A 21,579-nucleotide genomic window follows, 5' to 3' on the forward strand; every position below is an offset into this window, starting at 1 on the left:
CCGAGAACTAACTCACTTTACATGAAACTAGCATGCGTTTTATGAGTATTATGAAATACTAATGATATAAATGTGGTCCTTGGTAAATTGAAATACAACATACTCAACTCAACTAAGCATTAATCCCAAATATATGAGTCTTAAAACCACATAGAAGAGTATCCTGTTAACTCCACAGCAAAGAACTAAAGTGCTTCCTATATTTTAGCATCCTGTGTCATATATTCTTCTTTGCATCAGATTATCTTATCACTTTTCTTAAATCCATGCATAAACTCTTGTTGAACCTAATCTCTCCAAATAAATTAAATGCCGTTTCATTGTTGGAAGCAAATAATAAACTGTATATCAACCTCAACCTCAAATTATAAACATTTCAGAAAAATCAGTGAATTAATTAAGGCTAACCTTTAGCATGTCACCTTCACTAAATGCCCTCCGCATTCCATAAACTGCACCAAAATCCATGCTGTGATTGGATCAAGGCTCACAAACGGTTCTTCCAAGTATGCTCAAATTTGACGCAAGTGATTCCTCTTGATTGAATGAAATGATAACACCACCCCAAGTAATGGTCTCATGTACACTACTTGTGTATGGGGGGGTTGCACCATTGCACTTATTAATAAAATCTTCTACTAAAAATTAAATAAAGGGAAACTCAGTAACAGAATGTGTTTAGAGAAGTTATTTTTAGTGACTAACAATGTCTTGAGGCTATTGGAAATTGGACCAGTTTATCATGTTTTCATAAGATTCTATGTCTGCTCCCTCTAATTCTAAAATGTGTTTAGAGAAGTTCTGGGAAAATATGTTAATCGACAGAGTACAAAACTAAGTTACAAACAGAACAAAGGACAAAGGTACCTTCCACATCAGGTTCTTTGGATGAGTTACTGATGGTTAGCAAAATGAGGAGTACTAGCCAGCATATGGTTAGCTTTAGAGGATGCCAGCTTAAAACATTTACAAACATGCAACAGTCCTCAATTTCCAAGGAGTATTCACTTGGTGACCTCCTGCCCAGTTTCTAGAACTCTACATAAAGGAAAATAAAGCACCAAGGAATACATTGTTAAATACTATTTGTCTGGAAATGCAAAATAACACTTCATCCATTATTCTCTTTGTCCCACAATACATGAGTGTTTTAAAATGGCATGCCATTTGATAAAAGAATAAAAATCTTCTTATTGCGCTTGGAAATCCGAGGCTTTTACCATTCAGTATATATTTTAGCAGAAACAGTCGAAGCAAAGTCATGAGAGTGTTCAAAGTAGTTCAACAATAATAAGTTTTCAAAACGCAAAAAGGCAAGTCCTTTTTTCTTTAAAGTGGGTGCCAGTTGATACAAATCCCTTAAAATGTCCCTACTAGTTAAACAAAAGTTTCCTTGGCTAGAACCAAGGAACATGCAAAAGTGCAAGGTATTAAGGCACATCAGCCAGCTCAAACAGAGCACGTAGAGTAATAAAGGAAACCTCACGATCAGCACAAATCCATGGAGACAATTTCGGATGTCAGGCCAGATTTGAGTACAGCTCACGGACTCAATCCCAGTATGAAGATCTATGTCTGAAATCAAGGGAAATATTCAAAGTGTCCTTTTATATCCCAGCACCTTCCATTTATTATTAATTGTCCACGATACTCTCCTTCCTTCCTAGTGTATAATGTCAACTCTGTCAGTCTTTCTGTTTAAATACAGCTTGTAACCTTTGCTTGTTGTTCACGTTGATAAGAAATACAAAAGTGATATTTTATTTCTTTTTCAATTCTCTTCTCAAGGATCCTAAAGAGACCTAACACTTCATGAGAGGTAGGACTGAACAATTTAACCGTGTAATCGGTTAGACCGAATTATCGACCCGACCCGAAAATGAAAAACGGGTAAACAATTCCGTTTCCACTTTTTCCGTATAAAACGGTTCGGTGTTGGGTAATTACCCGTTACCCGAAACTTTCGTAACCCTTGATTTTCAAAAAGAGTTTTGCTACACGACCTCTATCACACTCCACATTCCATATTTTTTTAAATTTTTTTAATTTTTAATATTAAAATTTTTTTTTGAGTTTATTCTTTTTAAATTATTTCAATTTTTTTATCCATTATTCATATAATAAATATTTAATAAAAGAAAAAAAAATTAAAAATAATGTAGAGAATAGAGTATTAAGAATTAAGAAGTTGTGAAGATTTTTTATTTTAAAAAAACACTATCTGGAGAAGGGTAACAGGAGTGAGATTCAGAAAAGAGTAATGCTACGTACAGTCGTGGAATGCGCAAACGCCGTGAAGTCATTTTAAGAAAGAGTGAGATCCACTATTAAAAAATTAATTTCTTTTTATGTGGATCCTATATTTATTTATTTTTTTCAAAATGACTGCACGGCATTTACATACTCAATTACAAGTATCATTTTCCTTCACAAGATTTTTGTACTTTCATGCTTTATGATTAGCTTCCGTAGAGGAAGAAAAAGTTACCATCTTGATCTATTATTATTATTATTATTAAAAAAATTATTTTTGTACCTTGGGAAGGCCATTTGCCTCGTGTTGTCTCTGAATCTCTGACAAACAACCCGCATGTGGCCTCCGCACGTCCAAAAAGCCTGTGTCATAATTTAATACTCGTTAATCCTCACAGTAATACTATTCATTATTTTAATTTTTATTATATTCTCGTTATCTTATAAAATAATATTAAATAATTAAAAATTATTTATTATATTTTATTTATAAACTTGTCATCTAATATTACATCTTATCCCAACTAGCCTAAAAACAAGATTTTATAATTTATTGTAAAATGAAATACGAGCTCCCTTATATATGAGAAATGATAAAATAACTATTTTTTTACAATTTTTCTTAAAAATATTTATTTTAGTTTTAATTTTAATTTGATCTGTTTAAAATTTTTAAAAAAATATTATTTTATTGATAAGTTGTAAATAAAGTGTAATAGATTTGTAAGGCTATCATTGCTTTTCTTCTTTTTCTTATTATTATTATTACTTTTTTTAATTTGATAACTAATTAACTTTCAGGGAATACCCGTTTCTTCCGATAGAATAATCGGGTTGGCCAATTAGTCAATAGGCCAACGGCCAAACGGAAGCTTTGCTTGTTCAGGTCGGGTCGGAAGAAATGGTTTTCGGGCCGGGTGAACATTGAGAGGTGCGAGGATCCTGTGATATACAGCCTCCTACCACATTTTCTCGTCATAAATATTGTATAGGACTTATGCAAAAGAAGGGTGTGCATCATCCTTTTCTAATAAAACTACTCAAAAAATGATAGCTAATTAGTTGTCATGTATACTGTGTAGACTGTAGAGTAAGCTATCAGCAATTAACATTAGTGCAAAATAACTGTTACCTCAGAAACTTGACAGTTGCTTACATACGACTTCCAAGGTTGAGGTTCCAATACAAGAATGCCACCCTGCTTAAGAAAAGAACATTTTCTGAATAGATGGTTCAATAGACCTTACATGACAAGGTGGAAGTACCATAAAATCAGAATTACCGTCGGATAAAGCCCCATCAATAATTCAAAGAAAAAAATGTGCATAATAAGAAAATATAAATAACAATTACTGGATGAAGCAATCTCCAAATCTTTGAAAATAATGTAATCAATCCTTCATCACCCCAATTAAGATGAATCCATTTTGTTACACTCAAACTGCAATGCAGGAAAAAAGCATTTCACCAAACAAGCAGATATTAAGGTTAAGCAAAAACATGAACAAAAAATGAGAGATTATAATAGCACTAAAATTTTTTACCGTGTTTCCCATCCCCCACCGGCCCACCCCCTTCTTTTTCTTGAATAAAAGACAGCTTGGTCATTCAGGTTGGCTGCTTTCATTCATTGGTAGAGTTGCAAATCGAGCTGCAATTCATGGTGGAAAATTTGCTTTGTCTGTTGATGTTGAAACTGTATGGATGGAAGACTGTCCTGATATAGTCCTTCCTCTTATTTCCTTTGACAAGTCTTGTATGGTCTGATTTTTTATGCAATGAAATCTTTCCTTTCACCAAAAAAAAAAAAAAAAAAAAAGAATCTGTTTGCCTTAGTGTTATGTTTTTACTTGTTTTTCAATTAATTTGTGTTAATATAAACATTTTTCCTCTACATAGATGATAATGACAAAATAAGGCATTTTCAAGCAATGTCAGCCGTCAGGGTATGTATGGGTTTCATTTTTCCTGTAAAGATGTTACAGTAAAGTACTTTAGATGGCTCGATGTACTTGGTTATGAAGTTAGATTTTACACTAACTATATGTGCACATCAGGTTGCTACCTATATCTTTAAACTCAAAATGGCAGAGAGCTAATAATTATTAGCATTTTAACATCTGTCAGGTATTACATATATCTGAGAGATCAATATTATATATATATATATATATATATGTCTACATATAGATGGATATATATGAAGTTAAATCAATTTTTATAATGTAACGTAAAACCCAATGATTATTCTTTGTTGTCTTTTTTAGACAACTCATTAATTTTTCTGTACATTTTCTCATTGATATATAATTACTTATGACTCACCCTAAAGGATAAAACCATAAAGATAAGGTGTCTGTTCTACATGCCAGATTCACTATTGTCCTTCTAATTTAGAACCCCAAGCTACTATATTAATCAGGCTCAGACAGTATATCCTTGCCATGACCACAAAAAAGGAAGGAAAGTACAGGAATATCAACATCTCACAGCTTAGAGCACAACGTACACAGCTTAGAGCACCACGCAGGAAAAAGGCAGAGATACAAACACATAATTCCCAGAGAGGACAATCAAGAAAAAGCGGTGGAAAACAGCATTCTACAACAACGAAATGTAACCCAATTTTGGAAATCAAAGAAATGCAAAAGATTCAGAAAAGCTGTGGGATTTAGCATGGAAGAGAGAAATCCGAAGCTAAGTAGAGACAATCCAAGAAACAGAGTTTGAGAATCACATTTTAGTGGGAAACGTCGTTGGTGTACCTTCTCCATGGTGGGTTCCCCCAATCTTCAAATTGCACAGTGGTGTGATGGCAGTGCACTTCCCTCCCCTCTCTCTGTCTCTCGAACATTCTCTCTCGTGAACGCACGTAATACAGCTTGCCCACAATCACTAAGTCTATTAATAATGGAATCTAAAGGATGGATTAGCCATGTATGCCAAAGGAAGAAGCTCTCAGGGGTTGATTTGCAGGTAGCTTTCGAACGGAGAAGTAGAAAGAGGGGAGCTCGGGATTGTACCCACGGAGATCGGGCGGGAAAATAAAAAGTAATCGGGTGGTTTGGAGCCCGGACTCAATAGCGAAGGATATAATCGTCGCAACATGTATTAACTTACTTACGGCGCTACGTTCCGTCGCGATATGGATAAAGGTCGCTGCAAAAACTAAGTTTATAAAGCCTCCGAGTATTTCTTGCAAGTTGTTAAAAGTAAGCGGCGAAAACATAATCGTTGCAATTTTTTGTTATTGCGGCGATTTTATTAGCAACGATATTTAATTCGCTGGGATACGATCTATTTCTTATTGTGACTGTAAAATAAGCTGTGAATTAATGTAAAAATATAATTATATACTCAACTAATTAATTAGGTACGAGAGATAGGAAATATAATTATAAAAGATGTATAAAAGTAAGAATTATTTTTTACCCTAATAATTAATGGAAAAGCTAAGAGATAAAAAACAGTGGTACTAACAGTGCTTGTAGGTCCATTGTTTCCAAAACACCATCCCGGCCCTTATTACACCCTCGAATGCTTAAGTCGAAATTTCAGCCAATACCTCCAAAGGGGACATATGAAAATATAAACTATGAAATAAATTAAACGAAACAACTCCGACACCTACGTACTTTCCAACAAACTACTACGTACATAACGATATCATCTTTTGTATGCATGTATATTAATATATATATATAATAATATTAATGCAACTTATATTATAACTAGTAAATTTGGTGAATAATGTTAGGAACAAGCTATCCCATGTAGCAACTAGCAAGTATCGTATAGGTCTTTTGTAAAAAAATAAGTTTCACTAAAAAAAATATATATTTTCTTTACACTTTTTTAATGTGTGGTCTGGTCTATCTTTACAAAAGTATTATGCTATGACGGGACTTTTACTGATTATGCCTCAAATTTGATAGTATCACTTCTTTTCATGGATTAGGCTTTAATCGATTGTTTGTCAGTCTAAAATAGCCGGCCGACTAATTGTTTATGTTCTCTGAAGATGCAACCCAACGAACCGAGTGTTCGATGTGGGCTTTGTTCCGGCCATTCTCGTACAACTTACCACTCACAAATATTCAAGCCCAATAAGATCTTTAATCAAATTCTTATTGCTTTTTAACTCATCATTATTTTGAGGAAAAGTCACATATTATCCCAGAAATTGTCACTTATTTTGCAAAATGGCAATAAAGTTAAAAGAAATTATATTTGCAGTCATAAAGTACACAAACGTCATACACTCATTTTAAAAATAGTGAGTTAATATGAAATCCACATGAAAAAATTAAATTTTTGAATGGTAAACTCCATTCTTTTTTAAAAAGAGTATGTAACACTTGCACAACCCATAACTGTATTTAATATTATTCGTCAAGTTAATCACCAACCAACTTATCACTTCACCTCCAAATTTTATAAGTAATTTAACCCCTTGTTTAAATCCAATATAATATTGTTGACTTCGAGATACTTGATAATTAAAAATAAGTAATGTACTGGTACGATATAAAAGGTTGGATCTTAATGGGAGAAGACAAATTGCAAAAAGGAGAAGTTTGAGAGATAAAGTTGGATTAGTAATTTGATGGTCGCATTGTAAAATGAGTACTAGTAATTTGAGGAGATGATCAAGTGTAATTTCTCTATTATTTCATTTTACTATCATTCCCCTTAAAGGTTGTCTGCTCCATCTACTCAAAGTTAAAACTGAGCAACTAAGACAGCTACAGCTGAATGAAGAATCCACAAATGTAGAGGAAATAAAAATTTTAAGAAGAGAGTTGGAAATTTTACTAGAGCAGGAAGATATTAGATGGAGGTAAAGAGCAACAATGCACTGGTATCATCAGGGGGAAAAGAATACCAAATACTTTCATGCTTGTGCAACTGAAAGAAAAATGAAAAGCTATATAAAGCAGATTAGAGATGTTTCTAATAAAGTGCAAACAGAAAGGGAAAAGAAAGAAAAAGCTTTCAGAGACTACTTTGAAGGTATATTTTCTTCATCAATTCCCTCAACTGAGGATATTGAAGCTGTGTTGGAAGTTGTAGAGACTAAAGTCACTGATCAGATAAATGATGAACTGGGCAGTATGTTTACAACAGAGGAGGTAGAACAAACACTTTTATCAAATTTTCCCTCTCAAGTCACCTGGGTCTTATGGATTTGGAGCAGGGTTTTATCAGCAGCATTGGAGTACTGTGAAGAATGAGGTGTGTTCTGTAGTTCTTGATCTTTTAAATAATGGAATTATTTCACCAACTCTGAATTTTACATATATTACTCTGATCCCAAAGGTAAATAGCCCTAAGGTAGTGCAGGACTTTAGACCAATTAGTCTTTGTAACGTACTCTACAAAATAGTTTCAAAGACCATATCAAATAGACTGAAGAAAATACTACCTGATATAATAGCATGTAAGTAAAGTGCATTTATACCGGATAGGTTAATATCAGATAACATCATGGTAGCTTTTGAGGTTCTCCATACTATGAATTCAAAACAGAAAGGTTCTTAGGGTAGTATGGCCTTGAAACTGGATATGTATAAAGCGTATGATCGTGTGGAATGAGACTATCTTAAGGCTTTAATGAGGAAGTTAGGCTTTAAGCAGAATGTTGTGTGTAAAATCAGTAAGACATTCTGTGATTGTAAGTGGAAATCCAGGTGAAAAGATAGTGCCTAGTTGTGGTTTGAGAAAGGGAGATCCTCTATCTTCCTATCTATTTATTTTATATGCTGAAGGTTTGAGTTCTTTGATAAATAGAGCAGAACAAAAGGGATTGATAAAAAGGAGTGAAAGTAGCAAGAAGTGGTCCAAGAATACATCATTTGTTGTTTGCAAATGATTGTGTTATCTTCTGTAGGACTAGACAAGCTGACTGGAATAACTTGAAGAAAGTACTTTAGATGTATCAAGAAATTAAATAGAAACAAGACTTCTATTTTCTTCAGTACAAATACTGGTGTAGGGGTTAAGGATCAGATTAAGAATGCAGTAGGGGCAATAGTGTGTGGGAATTATGAAAAATATTTGGGTTTGCCATCAATAGTTGGTAAATCTAAGTATAATACATTTAGAGGAGTTAAAGAAAGAATATGGAGGAAGATAGATAGTTGGGAAAATAGCTTTTTGTCTAAGGCAGGGAAAGAAGTTCTTATCAAGACTATTTTGCAAGCTGTGCCTACTTATACCATGAAAGTATTTAAACTTCCTAAGAGACTTTACAATGAGATTTCAGCTATGTTGGCAAAGTTTTGGTGGGGCAATAAGCAGGATATGATGGAGATTCATTGGCAGAGGTGGAATTATATGGGAAAGGCAAACAGTAATGTAGGGCTGGCATTTAGAGATATAGAAAGTTTTAATTTGGCTTTGCTAGCAAAACATAGTTGGAAGTTCTTACATAATCCTACATCTTTACTATCAAGGGTTTATAAAGAAAATATTTCAGTAAGGAAAATATATTGACAGCCAAACTAGGAACTTCTCCATCACTAATTTGGTGAAGTGTGTGGATGGCTAAAGATGTAATGAAAGAGGGACTGATATGGCGTGTAAGGAATGGACAACAAATCAATATATGAGGACAAAAATGGTTGTCAAAGCCATCAGCCTACTGTGTTCAATCTCCTATAACTTCACTGGGGACATGTGCAAGAGTTAGTGACTTAATAATGGAAGATTTGAAGATTTGGAATGAAGCTACTGTAAAAGAACATTTTAACTGTGATGAGGCTGAATTGATTTGTAGGTTACCTATTAGTAGCAGTGGATTAGAAGACAAGTTAATATGGGACTTTAGTAAAGATGGCAGATTTTCAGTTCGTAGTGTATACCATGTTGCTCAAGACAGAAAAAGGAAGTTGTTAGGGGAAAGCTCTACAACAAGGAAATCAGATGAAAGATGGAAGAAGATCTGGAACTTAAATGTCCCAGGTGCAACCAAACATTTTATATGGAGAGCAGGTAATGAATCTCTTGCAATGAAATCTTTACTTTTCAAAAGGGGGATTAGTGATGTTGTAAACTGCCTTATTTGCTTAAGAGAAGAGGAAACCATAATGCATGTGTTGTGGAAATGCCTAGCGGCAAATGATGTATGGGCGGAGGCAGCGAGTGCATTGCAGAAATGGGTGGTGACTAGAGAGGATTTCATGGTGTAGTGGGATAAGTTATGCCACAATCTTGATAAGGAAAAACTAGAGGAAACTGCATCTATACTCAAAGGTATATGACACAGAAGGAATAAAGTAGTTTTCGATGACAATTTTGTTAGTCCTTCACAGGTTATTAAAATTGCTTTATCAACTCTAAAGGAATACAAGGCGGCACAAGGCAGTAAGAGTGTAAACCAGTGTGGTGGGGAAAGAAGGCAAGAGCAGCAACAGTGGAAAATGCCAACAGAGGGAACCCTTAAAGCTAATTTTGATGCAGCAATTGATGAAGCAAATCAGAGAGTGGGTGTGGGAGTTGTCATCAGGGACAGTGAGGGTAAACTTATGGCTTCATGCTGTGATCGACTTCAAATGATCACTCAAGCTGTAGTTGTAGAAAGTACTGTTTTGAGGACAGCAGCTAAGCTGTGTTCTGAGTTGGGATTTAACAGAGTCTTGTTTGAAGGTGATGCACAAGTTGTTGTAAATGCAGTAATAAAACCCAGTAGAAAATTAGACCTGGTATGGTCATATTATTAAGGATGTAAAATCTGTCTTTAAAACCATGTCTAACTGGAGTATAAGTTTTATTAGGAGAAAAGGAAATTGGGTAGCACACCAGTTGGCTAAACTGGCTTTATCTATGGAGGGGTTTCATTGTTGGGTAGAGGATGGACTTGTGGATATAGTCAACATAGTTGATTATGAGATGTCATGTATTGCTTGATTTTCATGAATAAAAGTAGACGTTTCATGATTCAAAAAAAAAAAAAAACTTATTTGGGTACTGTGCTTAATTGGTCATATCCAAATGTGCTTTCCAACAAAAATTGGGACACTTCTTGTATTTGTCTCTTTTCGGCCACTCTAAATTTTTGAGTTTGAGTGGAAACTAGCCTTGAATCTTTTTCCATGGTCAAAATAACTAACTAAATTATAAAAGAATTGAAGAACGTAAAATTATATTGAGTGAACTTTAGTCTAAAATAGGAAAAATAACAACATACACAACATAAGTTGGTTGACAATTCATTACTCATTTGTCCCATTAAAAAAGAACTCACAATTTCTGGTTAGTATGCCACATTAAAGAAACATTATAAAAAAAGAGGAAAAAAGTTAAAGCCATGCCTTCATTTTCCTATCGAAGATGCCTGGTCCATAGGTTGAAACAACCATGTCAAAAAGAAGGCGAGACTGCATCAATGCAAATAGGATTATGGGAACACCTGCCAAACCAATGATAGGAGCAACAAACCATATTTGTCCACGTAATATAAGTAAAAGAGCACTAGAAAAGGCTATCATCATTGTTGTAATAGAGAAGAAGAGGGTGAAGAGGCCTATTATCATCCTTTTAAGTAAGGATGTAAGAAAGTCTTCTTCCGCATAACGTGCAGTGAGAATTCCCAAAAATGTCAATACTGAAGTTGAGGAAGAAAAGAGTGACATGGTATTAGTTACCATAAAGATCTTAAACAATTTGTTATCCAGAAGGATTGGCAAGCCTGTATCTTGGTTGTTACCATCGGGAATAGTAAATGCCGCTGCAAACGTAATGGTAATAACTAGAGCGCCTACCACTGTTGAAGAAGTTGCTGTGCCTTTCATCCATTTCTCTCCCCTTTCTTTCAATTTTTGGTGAGTCGCAGTAAACAATTGTTTGGGAGTCAACCCATCTCTGTTTAAACGTTCCTTACAAGAGAGAGGGCAAATGTGTTCTACCTCCTGCATTTATTAAATAAAATATTAAGAAAAAATCACAACTAGAATATTGCAAAAGAATTCTCCATCAATATTCAACAAACTAAGACTATCATTGAGATTTCTCTGTAACTCTTCTCCCTGGCTTTTTTGTGCACAATCATTTGAATCTTTTGGATTTTTGAATCGTGATTTTTTATTTTTGTACAATCATATTTTAAATTGAGTTTATATTTTTATAAAATTTATTATTTCTATAAGTTATTTTATAAAAATACTCGTCATTTAAAATAGGATTATGCAAAATATTGTAAAAAATCATATGTATATTATTTTTCAATTCAAATTTGTAATTTTTCAAATTTAATAATTTTATCTGCATATTTCCATAACGAGAATCTGAGAGTGAGAATTTTAGCTTTCTTATACTAATAAAGAATCTGATTATCAGTAATGATTAAACTTATTCTATATATATATATATAAATATAATACTTCCAGAGTCCTTGAAGTTTCTAATTAAGATGTATCATTCCATAGTAGAGTTCTTAAAATCACTGTTTTGAGGTTAAAGGATACAGATTTTTCCACCCCACATTTCTACATTTCAGACAGAGAATCGGAAAAAGAAAAGAAAACGTTTTTAAAGATGGCAGCAAATTAATGCTGTCATGGTAATTTCTCTACCTACCATCGATTCCAACTAATTCAAAATTGTAGTATTTATAACTTGTCTAACAATTGAGTTTTTTTTTTTTTTTTAATTTCTTGTACAAAAATATGACAGAATTGAACATATATTAACTTTTTCGTCATTATATTCAACAAGAATCACATAAAAGTTGAAAAATAAAACATATAATTCTTTATTTTTTTAGTACTTGAACAAAAAAATTAGGAGATGATGAGTGAGTATATTATATTAACTTTTTGGTTGTGCATAAAATACTACATTTGTCATGTGCTTATAAGTTATAACTTAATGATCTTAATTTATCTTCTTCCTATATGATGCAAAAAAATGTTGACAATTGAAATTAAATACATAAATTACATATTTATTGAACCTATTTATATTCATATAATATTTTTTTTTTATTAAAACTAGTCAATAAATTTATATTTTATACTCTTTTATACATGATATACACTACAAAAAAAAGGACATTTGTAACAAATTATTTGCGACCAGAATGACCATTTGGGATAAAAACAGACTCAGTATAAAATGCTTGAATTTCATTATATATTTTTATCAACATTAAAATAACCGATTCAAAATTGTCATCAATCATCCAATTCAATTTGTTGAATCATCCGATTCATTAAATCGGTCCTTATCCGATTCTGAGTCCGAGTCCGATTTTTCAAGCCTTGGCTCAAGGTGACTTCTTGCCTAAAATTGGAAGTTTTTGAAACCTATTATTTTACCTGGTTCTATTGTTGTTCTCCTTTCTCTCTTTGAAAATTTATATCTAGATCAGTTTAAAGAGTGTATAGCCCACAACGAAATAATAGAGGGGGAGAGATGGATGGAACTGACCTTAAACCATTGAACTTCTCTTTGCATTTGCAAAGCTGCACCTCTTATGTGATCGATAGGAGTATGTTCTGTTAACATCCCTGCCATATGCAATATAGTATTGCTGGAGCTATCTTCCATATTTAGCATAACATTCTTCTTTTTTAAGCTGTATATAAGGCTAAAGATCCTATGTTGACGATGTAGGACGGCACAATGGAATATGCTTCTTCCATTAGTGACATCGCCGATCAGCAAAAGATCTAAATTTGCTTTGACTATATGATAAATAAATTCAAAGTTCCCTCTACTGATACCAAGGACGATTACTGGCGAAATAGTCTCATATCGATTTTCTGGACTTGTATTAGTTGGTATCGCTTCACACATACGAGACAGAAGTTGTTGAAATTGAGCTCGTACCAACTTCATTTCATATAAGCGCTTGATTCCTATATAATTAATTTGAAAAGAATAAATCTTGGTAGAAGCTTGTTTTGCAAAATGGCATAAATCTTCCCCTACGAAGCAGCCATTTTCATTTTGAATTTTCATTTCATCCATTTCGTTCCTCTCCCTCCAACCCCCGCGTTTCTTTCTTCCTCCCTCCCGGTTTCTTTCTTCCTCTTCTATTTTCCCGTTTCTTTCCTTCTTCTCCCCCACCCCCCGGAACTCCTTTGCAACGTGATTTCTCGAGAAGCCCTGCACTGTGATTTCGAGTTCCTCTGTCCTGAGATTTCGAGTTCCTCCCCCGAAGCCTCGAGCTCCTCTGCAGTGCAATTTCAAGTTCGTAGGTGATTTCTTCTTCTTCTTCTTCTCTATGATTTTTTCTTCTTCTTTAAGGTTTCTTCTTCTTCTCTGCAAGTTCGACACACTCAGATTGAAGCCCTCAATTCACCGACGCGAAGCCCTCGGATATGCAGGAGGGGTAATGTATAGTTTCTTGTAAATAATCTTCTTCAAGTTCTTCCATTTATTACTCATTTTTTCTCTGTGATTCTAGGGTTTAGTCATACATTTATTTTTTTTTCTCTGTGTTTACAGCATCTCTTTTTTCCTCTAGGGTTTAGTTAAATGAGCTGTAAGTTAATGGTATTTTGCTAGAAATTAATGAGGTTGTTTCTGGATGATGCATATCTAGTATTAGCTAGAGATTAAAGGTTGCATTCTATCCTGGCTAGTTTTAGATTACTGGGTTTAGTCATACAATTATATATTACTGCTTGTTTTGTTGATGTGATTATGTTCTGTTTCTGCTTAATTTTCAAAAAAAAAAATTTTGTTTTTCATTTTCAGTTTGCACACAGAGATTGCATACAAAGGTGGTGCAATGAGAAGGGGAACACCACTTGCGAAATATGGTTCAAATTTATCTTATTCAAAAGGAATTGATTTTGGGTTCTTTTTTTTTTTCTTCCCTCTGGTGTCTGGTGGGTGGAAGGTTTGTCTATTGTGTTGGTGTGTGCGCTTGTTTTTTCTCCTTTGGATTTTGTTTAAAATGTATCGCTCGGTTGTATGTTTATGTATTTTTGTTCTTGAAATTCAAAGTAGCTGGGTCTTTTTAGTTCTTGCTAAAACTAGTTTTGTTCAAAACATGCTTTGCAACTAATCATTCTGTTAACATGGGGCTAGTGTTTCTTTTTTTATTCTCCCTTTTTCTGGACAAATATGATAACAAAAAAGGAAAAAAATGGTCAGAGTGGGGCTTTCTCTGCATGCAGATGACATGAGTTGGCTGCACTTTTCATGAAATTTGCACTCTTTCTACGTCCTGATGACTTTGCTGAGAATAATTACAATCTGTTAACTTGGGAATGGTTGCAATTTTTGAAATGTGCACCCTTTGACTAATCCAATTTGTCATTTCTTCTGTTGTTTTCCCGTAATAAGTAACACCATTAACTAGTTAATCCATATGAATACAAACATTGTTAACAGAGAAAGCATGCAAATTCCAAGAAGAGAGCAAGAGGCGACGAATCCAGGATTAGGGACAATGAGCGAGTACTCACAGTGCACGTCTGTTGCAGATAGAAGTGCTTCTTGCTGCCAATCCTTGGGCTAACAGTAAGTTTGTTTTTTATTCAAAACCTCTTAGGTTCCCAAATGGTGACAAATGTCATTGTGGTCCAATGTTTATTGTATAGTTGTGATCAATTTTGCTATGAAAACTCAAACTGAGCTGGACTCAGGAAAATGTGGAAATAGTAACAAAATTAGGTACTTAGTTGACCATCTCCTTGCCATGCAGCAGCCCATATTAGTAGTTGTAGAGGTGCATTGACCTAAATACATTAATAACAAGTGCATTCAGACTGTCCAATGATCAATCATTTGGGCGGTTGGGGCCACAATCCCACCAGTACTTTGAAAATTTCATCTGCAGTTATTGTGTTCATGATGTTCATTTACAGAGTTATGTATGTGACAATTTGTTGATTGAATTTGTAGTTTACGGTCATCTTGCTTGTGAGACATTTCTTTGATTTGCTTAATGGTGGAACAGAAGATTTACCAAATTGAGATTATTGTTGTTATTTTTTCCGCTTACAGGCGGTGATGAAATCGACGCGTCATCAGCTAGAACAAGAGTTATTGCTTGAAGAGATAACAAGGTTGGAACAATTGCCATCATACAGCCTTCTTTCCCAATAGTGTTACAGTTCTCAGATTTAACATAATGGCATTTAACGGCAACATTCGAGACACTTGTTCTTGTGACGGCAAGATTTATCGCATCGTTGGAGACACTCGTTTTTATGTATATGGTATATTGTATATGGTATATTGCTTCTCGTTTCAAATATTGCTTGATTTCACCACAGCATGTTACCATTTGATTTCGCAAAGGGTAGGTTTCCAGAGTTTGTAAGGCTGAGAAGTACAAAAAATTATTTCAAGCAGGAAGTTTAAATGCTGAATGTATATTTCTCCACAGTTGACTTCCCTAAAACATTTTTGCAATTTCAGAACGTTTGGGCACCAATGTGGGATTTGTTTTGAATAAATGGCGGTCTCTTAGTGCCTTCTTGGGCACCAAAATGCAAAGAAACCTCATTTTACATGTATTGTTTTTGGGCACCTAAATTATGGTTAGGATGTTCTCAGCCAGTGTATGAAATTCGAGTCCTCTGTTCTCTTTTTGAGAAATATGTACTATTCTCAGTGAGATTGTCTTGTAAATCGTCATCTGCAATGGTAAATGAATGAGAATTTAAGTGGCTTGTTGGAAAGCTCCAGATGACACATTGGTGCCATCCGTACAGCATGTCCACATTTCTCCCAAGTCTTGTTATCATCCAATGGGTTAAATCAATCCATCCATCCATCCGTGCAAACCCACATCCAACTTTATATAATAAATATCGTTACATTAAATGATAAGCAGCAAGTCTAATGTTCTAAGGAAATAGGTATGACCCAGCCAGGTCAAAACTTCATAACTAGCTTCTCAAAATAGTCTAACAACAAATGAAAATAGGACGATGGGCATCAAGCAACTTAATCAAGCATTTACTCATAGATCCAAGGGTGTAGGCTACTCCCCCAGTTAGCAGGGCCTTCGGGGAACCAAAGAGCAATTTCTTTGCACTTCCAACCCAATAACTTTCGTAAATAACATTCCTGCAAACAACGTAGCTTCAACATCAGATATTTAGAAATCCCCTAGTATCATTATCAATTATTAGCATAGAATCGGTCATTTTTCACTTTCCATTTCTTTGCGGCATATTGGTTTTTTCATGGTTGAAAACAATTCATTCGAAGATACTAAAAAGAAATAGGAAACTAGGCATAGAGTGTTGTGACCAAAAAGTGAAAACAGAGGCTCTTCAACTCATAATCTGTGTTTCTAAATAATTGTGACTAGTAGATAACTCATCCAAAACAGTACTTGCTACCTCATTTCTTTAGGCTAACAACCACAGTTGAAAAAATCTGTTGACACCAGAGCCAAACCAAGTGGATAATAAACATTAATAACAGCACCAGAAATAATCTTTCACCCAGTTGTCACAACATTCTTACCCTCCCAAGCCATATTGAAAGATGAAGGAATTCCATTTTCTACAGATGAAAATTCCCAACCCAACCAAGAAAAGAAAATTGCATGATAGATTAAGCTTATACATTTTTAGATCATTCAGCCAATAAATTCTCTATTATTTTTTAAAACTCTCATCAACCAAACACTAGATATATATAGACAACATCAACACTTTACATAACAAATGAAAACCCAGAAAGCCACTTCAGATTTATCGAAAAAGAGCAAAATCACTGGCTTGATGAAACAGGAAAAAAAACTTTCATTTCCTTCCCTGCAAATCCCCCAACAACCATAACATAGAAATCCCTCTTACTGTTACTTTCATCCAGGACGTGGCATCCTAGACTCATTTTAGGCAGTTACGAAAGCTAAACTGAAAGTTTTCTATCCTAACTTCTAGTTGGATAATTAGGAAGATATGAGTACAGAAAGTCATTAATCTTTAAAACACCTCACAAAGAAATACCAGATATCTATAGTTTTGTTTGGTTGAAAGTGTACCTGACAGATTAAATCTCCAATTAAAGTTAAAAGTGCAGATGTTAGAGCTTTTGTTGACACAGGATACTTTGCAAGAAGAGCCAAATACCTGTAACGTGAAGTTCATCTTGGAATTAATGAATGTGGACCATACTGGAAATCCCAAGTATAAAGGATAAGGCACCGAATGATCAGCACAAAACTCTACTTAGATTTTACTCTGTATGAAAACTAGAAAACAAACCTGACGAGAAAAATCAATAGGAGCATTCAATAAAATTACTTGTCTAAAAAATATGTAAACTTATCGCACCATATAATGTGAACATCTTGTTAAAAGTAGTCTGCCAATACTAGTTCATTAAGTATCGTATATTTGCCACCACTTCATCTCAATTCATTGGCCACCTCCTAAGGAATTTCTCTTTTTCTTCTGCCAAAAAAAAAAAAAGACTCATTTGCAGGTGACAAGTGAATTGAGGATCTTCAACTTTCATTCTAAACTATTACCTTGGCGAGGGAAGGGGAAGAGAAAAAACCAGGGAAGTTTGAAATGGAAACAGAGGGAGAGGAAGAGAGAAAATCAAGCGGGCTGTGAGTAGTAAAAAAATTAAATAAATAAAAAATTTGAGGTTCTTTTGAGTTGGATAAAGTGTTGGATATTTCATGCAACCAGTTAGGTTCACACTCGATTGATGAACATGGTATCTGTGTTCATCGCCTTTGTGTCATACAGAAGAAATTGATTGGGTTCGTGATGAAATGGTGACTGGTGATGTCAACCTGGCAAATTATTGGGAAGCTTTTGTAATATTTAGAGGCTTGAGCTTGACACAGTTAGATATTGTGGGGAATGCAGTCGCTGATGAAAAATTAAAGTCATTTTTGGTCAAGATTGTGCCTACGCTGAAGTGGTTAGATGGTGGAGAATTGCATTAAACTTGTTGGAGAACCATTTACTTTGGGATACGAATTAATACAATCCATTAAACTTGTTGGAGAACCATTTACTTTGGTATACTGATCCCGAACATGGGACATATTTTTTCCAGTTATGTTAGCTTGTACACTGCCATTAGTAAACAATGCTTGCTTGCATCATACAAGGAAAACAAACATTGAGAGATAGGAAATGTTTCTGAAAATAAAAACATAAAAAAAAAAATGATGTCCATTAACTTACCACAAAATGTGCCTCAATAATAGCAATGCGCACGCACAAGAGCAGTTACGAACCCTAATTTTCTGGAAAAGCATACCCATCTCAGAAAACACAAAAATCACATCTCGATGTACACATGAAGAACATAGCATGTACGGATGGGAAAATGGTACTACAATATTTACCTAGCAAACCATTTGGCGAAACAGAGCACTCAGTCCCGTCGCTGGTTTGGTCCGTTCAATCAACTCGCGGGGAGTGGTGGCACTGGGCAGACGTACGAGCGTCGCGATTTGGCCCTGAACAGAGAGACGCAGTCGTGAGCTGGCACTGGCAAGAGGAAGCTGATGGACGTGGGTTCGTGGCGAGGAAGGAGGGTTCGCATGATTCAAATCTTGTTTGCTCCGTTCAACGAGCTCGAGGGACAGTGGAGGCGCTGGGCAGACGGAGGAGCGCCGCTCGGTGGCACTGACGAGAGACGGCGTCGCCGGGAGGTGCTGGGTTGTGGAAGCAGACGTGGGTTGCGAAGGAGCAGGGTGCTTCGCGGGGGAATGAAAATACATTCAGATTTTCAAATTGGCACGTTTTGATTTTAAATTTCAAAAAAAAAAAAAAAAAAAAAAAAAGAGAAAGCATCCACGTAGTGAGTGCATTATGTGCACCCACTACAGTGGATTCTATATAGAAGGACTCATTTGAAAATTACGAAACATTAATTCATGCGGGTTAATTTATAAGTTGGATGAAACAATAAATGATGGTCAAGAATAACAGTTTTTAAAAACATTATTCAAAAAAGTATATGGATGCAATTAATATTATACCCAAGAGGTTGAAGAGACTTGAAACTAGTTGGCGCCATAGATCAGCTCCCACTGCAAATTAAGTAAAACCAAAACTTTCTCATCAATTAGATCAAAATATTTATTACTAAATGGAGAATAAAAAACTAATCTAATTTGTTTCTTCATTGAAAAGGTCATTATTCCGGCAGAAAAATGAAGCCACCCAAATTTTGATTGACAATGTCAGGAGTAAAAAAAATTCGAGGCAAAGAAATTAAGTTTAGCCGGCATTAACGTACGTACGTACCTGATCCGATAGTTTTTTCTCGACCATCTTGATTAATGTTCAAACGGACATGATCGGTAGCACCAGCACTTGAATTAATGTGTATAACTTCCCCCAAAAAAAGAAGAAGAAGCTATTATTCGGTTGAGTTGAAACAAGAGAATTAATAAATAAGTATATGATACACAAAGTTTGCATTTTCTCTTAGCTGGATATATATTATTTTATATTAGAAACGTGCTACACAGAAGTCTCACACTCCTTCATACCACTTAAAAATATGTGATTTCATTTTTTTACCCTCATATTTCATATTTCACATGTTAAGAAATACGAGGGTAAAAAAATAAAATAACATATTTTTAAGTGGTATGCAAGAGTGTGTGACTTATATCTAGAATTTTTATTTATATTATAACTGTAATTAGTGTACAAATTTTAACAAATAAACTTTGAGTTTTTGTAGATATCTTCGAAGTATTAAGACTCTGATTTCCTCTTATAATATTGTTAAATACTTTAAAAGTATTTTTATTATAAAGGAAAAAATAATAACATAAAATAATAAATATGAAAGTTATTTGAGTTAATACAAGTACAATTGAGATTTATACTGATTGTATCATTTAATAATCAATTCATTTAATAAACGAATCAAGTCGAACTTGAGTTTGATTAAAGTGATTTCTAGCGACTTGTCGACTAGATTTGTTTACAGCTAACAGGCTTAGTTGGAAGAGGGTTCAATATATATTATGTTATCACCATGAATTAGTTGCCATCCTTTGAAACTATATATTAAGATGAAATCTTGTTATTACCTATAAGGCTTCTTAATTACGATATAATCAAGATGAAAACTTTTAAAGCTAGGTTTCGGTGAAAGCGAAAGGGCTCATAAAAAGCAATGCATGTTTGGATCGATAAGTGTTTTGAGATATGTTCTTTATATCATAGTGTGAAAAAGTATGCTTAGATAGTGAAGTGTTTTGAGATATGTTTGCAGGGACAAGTTTTTGTGAAAGCTTGTCTTAATTTTTGTGTTTTTGTTTTAAACCACGAAAACAATTAATGCAAATCATGATTAGATATAAATTACCTATTTACAATTATTTTATAATGAGAAATTATATTTGTAGTCGTGAGTGTGCAAGCGCCGTGCAGTCGCTTTGAAAAAAGTGAATAAATATGATACCTACATGAAAAGAAATTAATTTTTTAATAGTAGATCCCGCTCTTTTTCAAAACGACTGCACGGCGTTTGCACATTTCACGACTGCATGTAGCATTACTCTTTTATAATATTATTACAATGGTTATGACAAAATTTGAAATTCAAATATGTACGCTAGCTAGTATTGTTGATGATGTTGCAGTACTATCATATTAGTTGACTGAGCTGTGAATTAATGTATAAATATAATTATTTACTCAACTAATTACGTACGTACGAGAGATAGGAAATATAATTATAAAAGATGTATATATAAAAGTAAGAATGATTTATTTAGAAATTTCTTCTTTACGTAAATTAAAGACCCCAATTAATGGAAAAGTTAAGAGATAAAATAGAGTACTGGTTATACTAACAGTGATTGTAGATCCATTGTTTCCAAAACCCCACCCCATCAGTCGAAACAGCCAGTACCTCAAAAGGGGTGACACCTCGTCGGTCCAAGGCAAAAGCCAAACGAGGACAACGCTCCATTAATTTCAAAGCCATATCTTGCATGATCACGTGTTGTTGTACCGTACGTATCCAATTAATTAATATCCAATAAACACCAGAAATTGCGGCCAACAAATGGTTGGAAGAGAAAACAAAACAGTAATTGTTACCTGAATCTCTGGTTTCGATAGAGTAGTTAAGAAGTGAAGCACCACGACAGCCATGATCTGCCTCCAGATCTTGTAACGGAGTTTGAGAATGGAGATAGCGAGCCATTTCTTTATGCCCATAGCCCATAGCCTGAGTAACTGGAAGTTCGTTGCAAGCATTAGAATTGCTAGCCAACCTCTTGTTCTTTCTAATCAGGCACTCTGCCACCCGTTAATTACAACTAATAGCTGCTTGATGTAAAGCTGTATTCCCGAAATCGTCTTTCATTGTTTCCAAGTCTTGTTCTGAAATCATATTCACCAACTCCTCCACTAT

The 21,579-nt window shown here is 34.4% G+C and overlaps 2 protein-coding genes and 2 long non-coding RNA genes across 6 annotated transcripts; 1 reads left to right on the forward strand and 3 right to left on the reverse strand.

Annotated features, from left to right (window-relative positions):
* Nucleotides 1–902: 902 nt before the first annotated feature.
* LOC118348526 lies at nt 903–3,677 on the reverse strand. Its single transcript, XR_004801598.1, has 3 exons — nt 3,607–3,677; nt 3,386–3,451; nt 903–1,038 (listed from the first exon to the last, which is right to left on the reverse strand). It is a non-coding gene; the product is annotated as an uncharacterized LOC118348526 (long non-coding RNA).
* Nucleotides 3,678–10,553: 6,876 nt separating this feature from the next.
* Nucleotides 10,554–12,801, reverse strand: LOC118348410 (ankyrin repeat-containing protein ITN1-like). The gene is made up of 2 exons (XM_035690013.1): nt 12,682–12,801; nt 10,554–11,162 (listed from the first exon to the last, which is right to left on the reverse strand). The coding sequence occupies exons 1-2, from the start codon at nt 12,799–12,801 to the stop codon at nt 10,554–10,556; spliced, it is 729 nt and encodes a 242-aa protein (XP_035545906.1).
* Nucleotides 12,802–13,264: 463 nt separating this feature from the next.
* On the forward strand, nt 13,265–15,730 carry LOC118348516. 2 transcript variants are annotated; one of them, XR_004801587.1, is made up of 4 exons: nt 13,265–13,454; nt 13,526–13,593; nt 14,599–14,727; nt 15,214–15,730. It is a non-coding gene; the product is annotated as an uncharacterized LOC118348516 (long non-coding RNA). The 2 variants fall into 2 exon arrangements; XR_004801588.1 differs by having other exon boundaries at nt 13,526–13,588.
* A 258-nt stretch (nt 15,731–15,988) lies between these two features.
* On the reverse strand, nt 15,989–21,170 carry LOC118348521. 2 transcript variants are annotated; one of them, XR_004801591.1, is made up of 7 exons: nt 21,015–21,170; nt 19,446–19,532; nt 19,178–19,228; nt 18,539–18,892; nt 18,375–18,436; nt 17,213–17,300; nt 15,989–16,284 (listed from the first exon to the last, which is right to left on the reverse strand). XR_004801591.1 is itself a non-coding variant. In XM_035690422.1 (4 exons), the coding sequence occupies exons 1-4, from the start codon at nt 21,154–21,156 to the stop codon at nt 18,762–18,764; spliced, it is 411 nt and encodes a 136-aa protein (XP_035546315.1). In that variant the 5' UTR covers nt 21,157–21,170; the 3' UTR covers nt 18,522–18,761. The 2 variants fall into 2 exon arrangements, 1 of the variants encoding a protein (XP_035546315.1); XM_035690422.1 differs by lacking the exons at nt 15,989–16,284; nt 17,213–17,300; nt 18,375–18,436 and having other exon boundaries at nt 18,522–18,892.
* Nucleotides 21,171–21,579: the final 409 nt, after the last annotated feature.

The sequence above is a fragment of the Juglans regia genome, chromosome 5 (genome assembly GCF_001411555.2).
Source record: "Juglans regia cultivar Chandler chromosome 5, Walnut 2.0, whole genome shotgun sequence".
Classification (NCBI taxonomy): domain Eukaryota; kingdom Viridiplantae; phylum Streptophyta; class Magnoliopsida; order Fagales; family Juglandaceae; genus Juglans; species Juglans regia.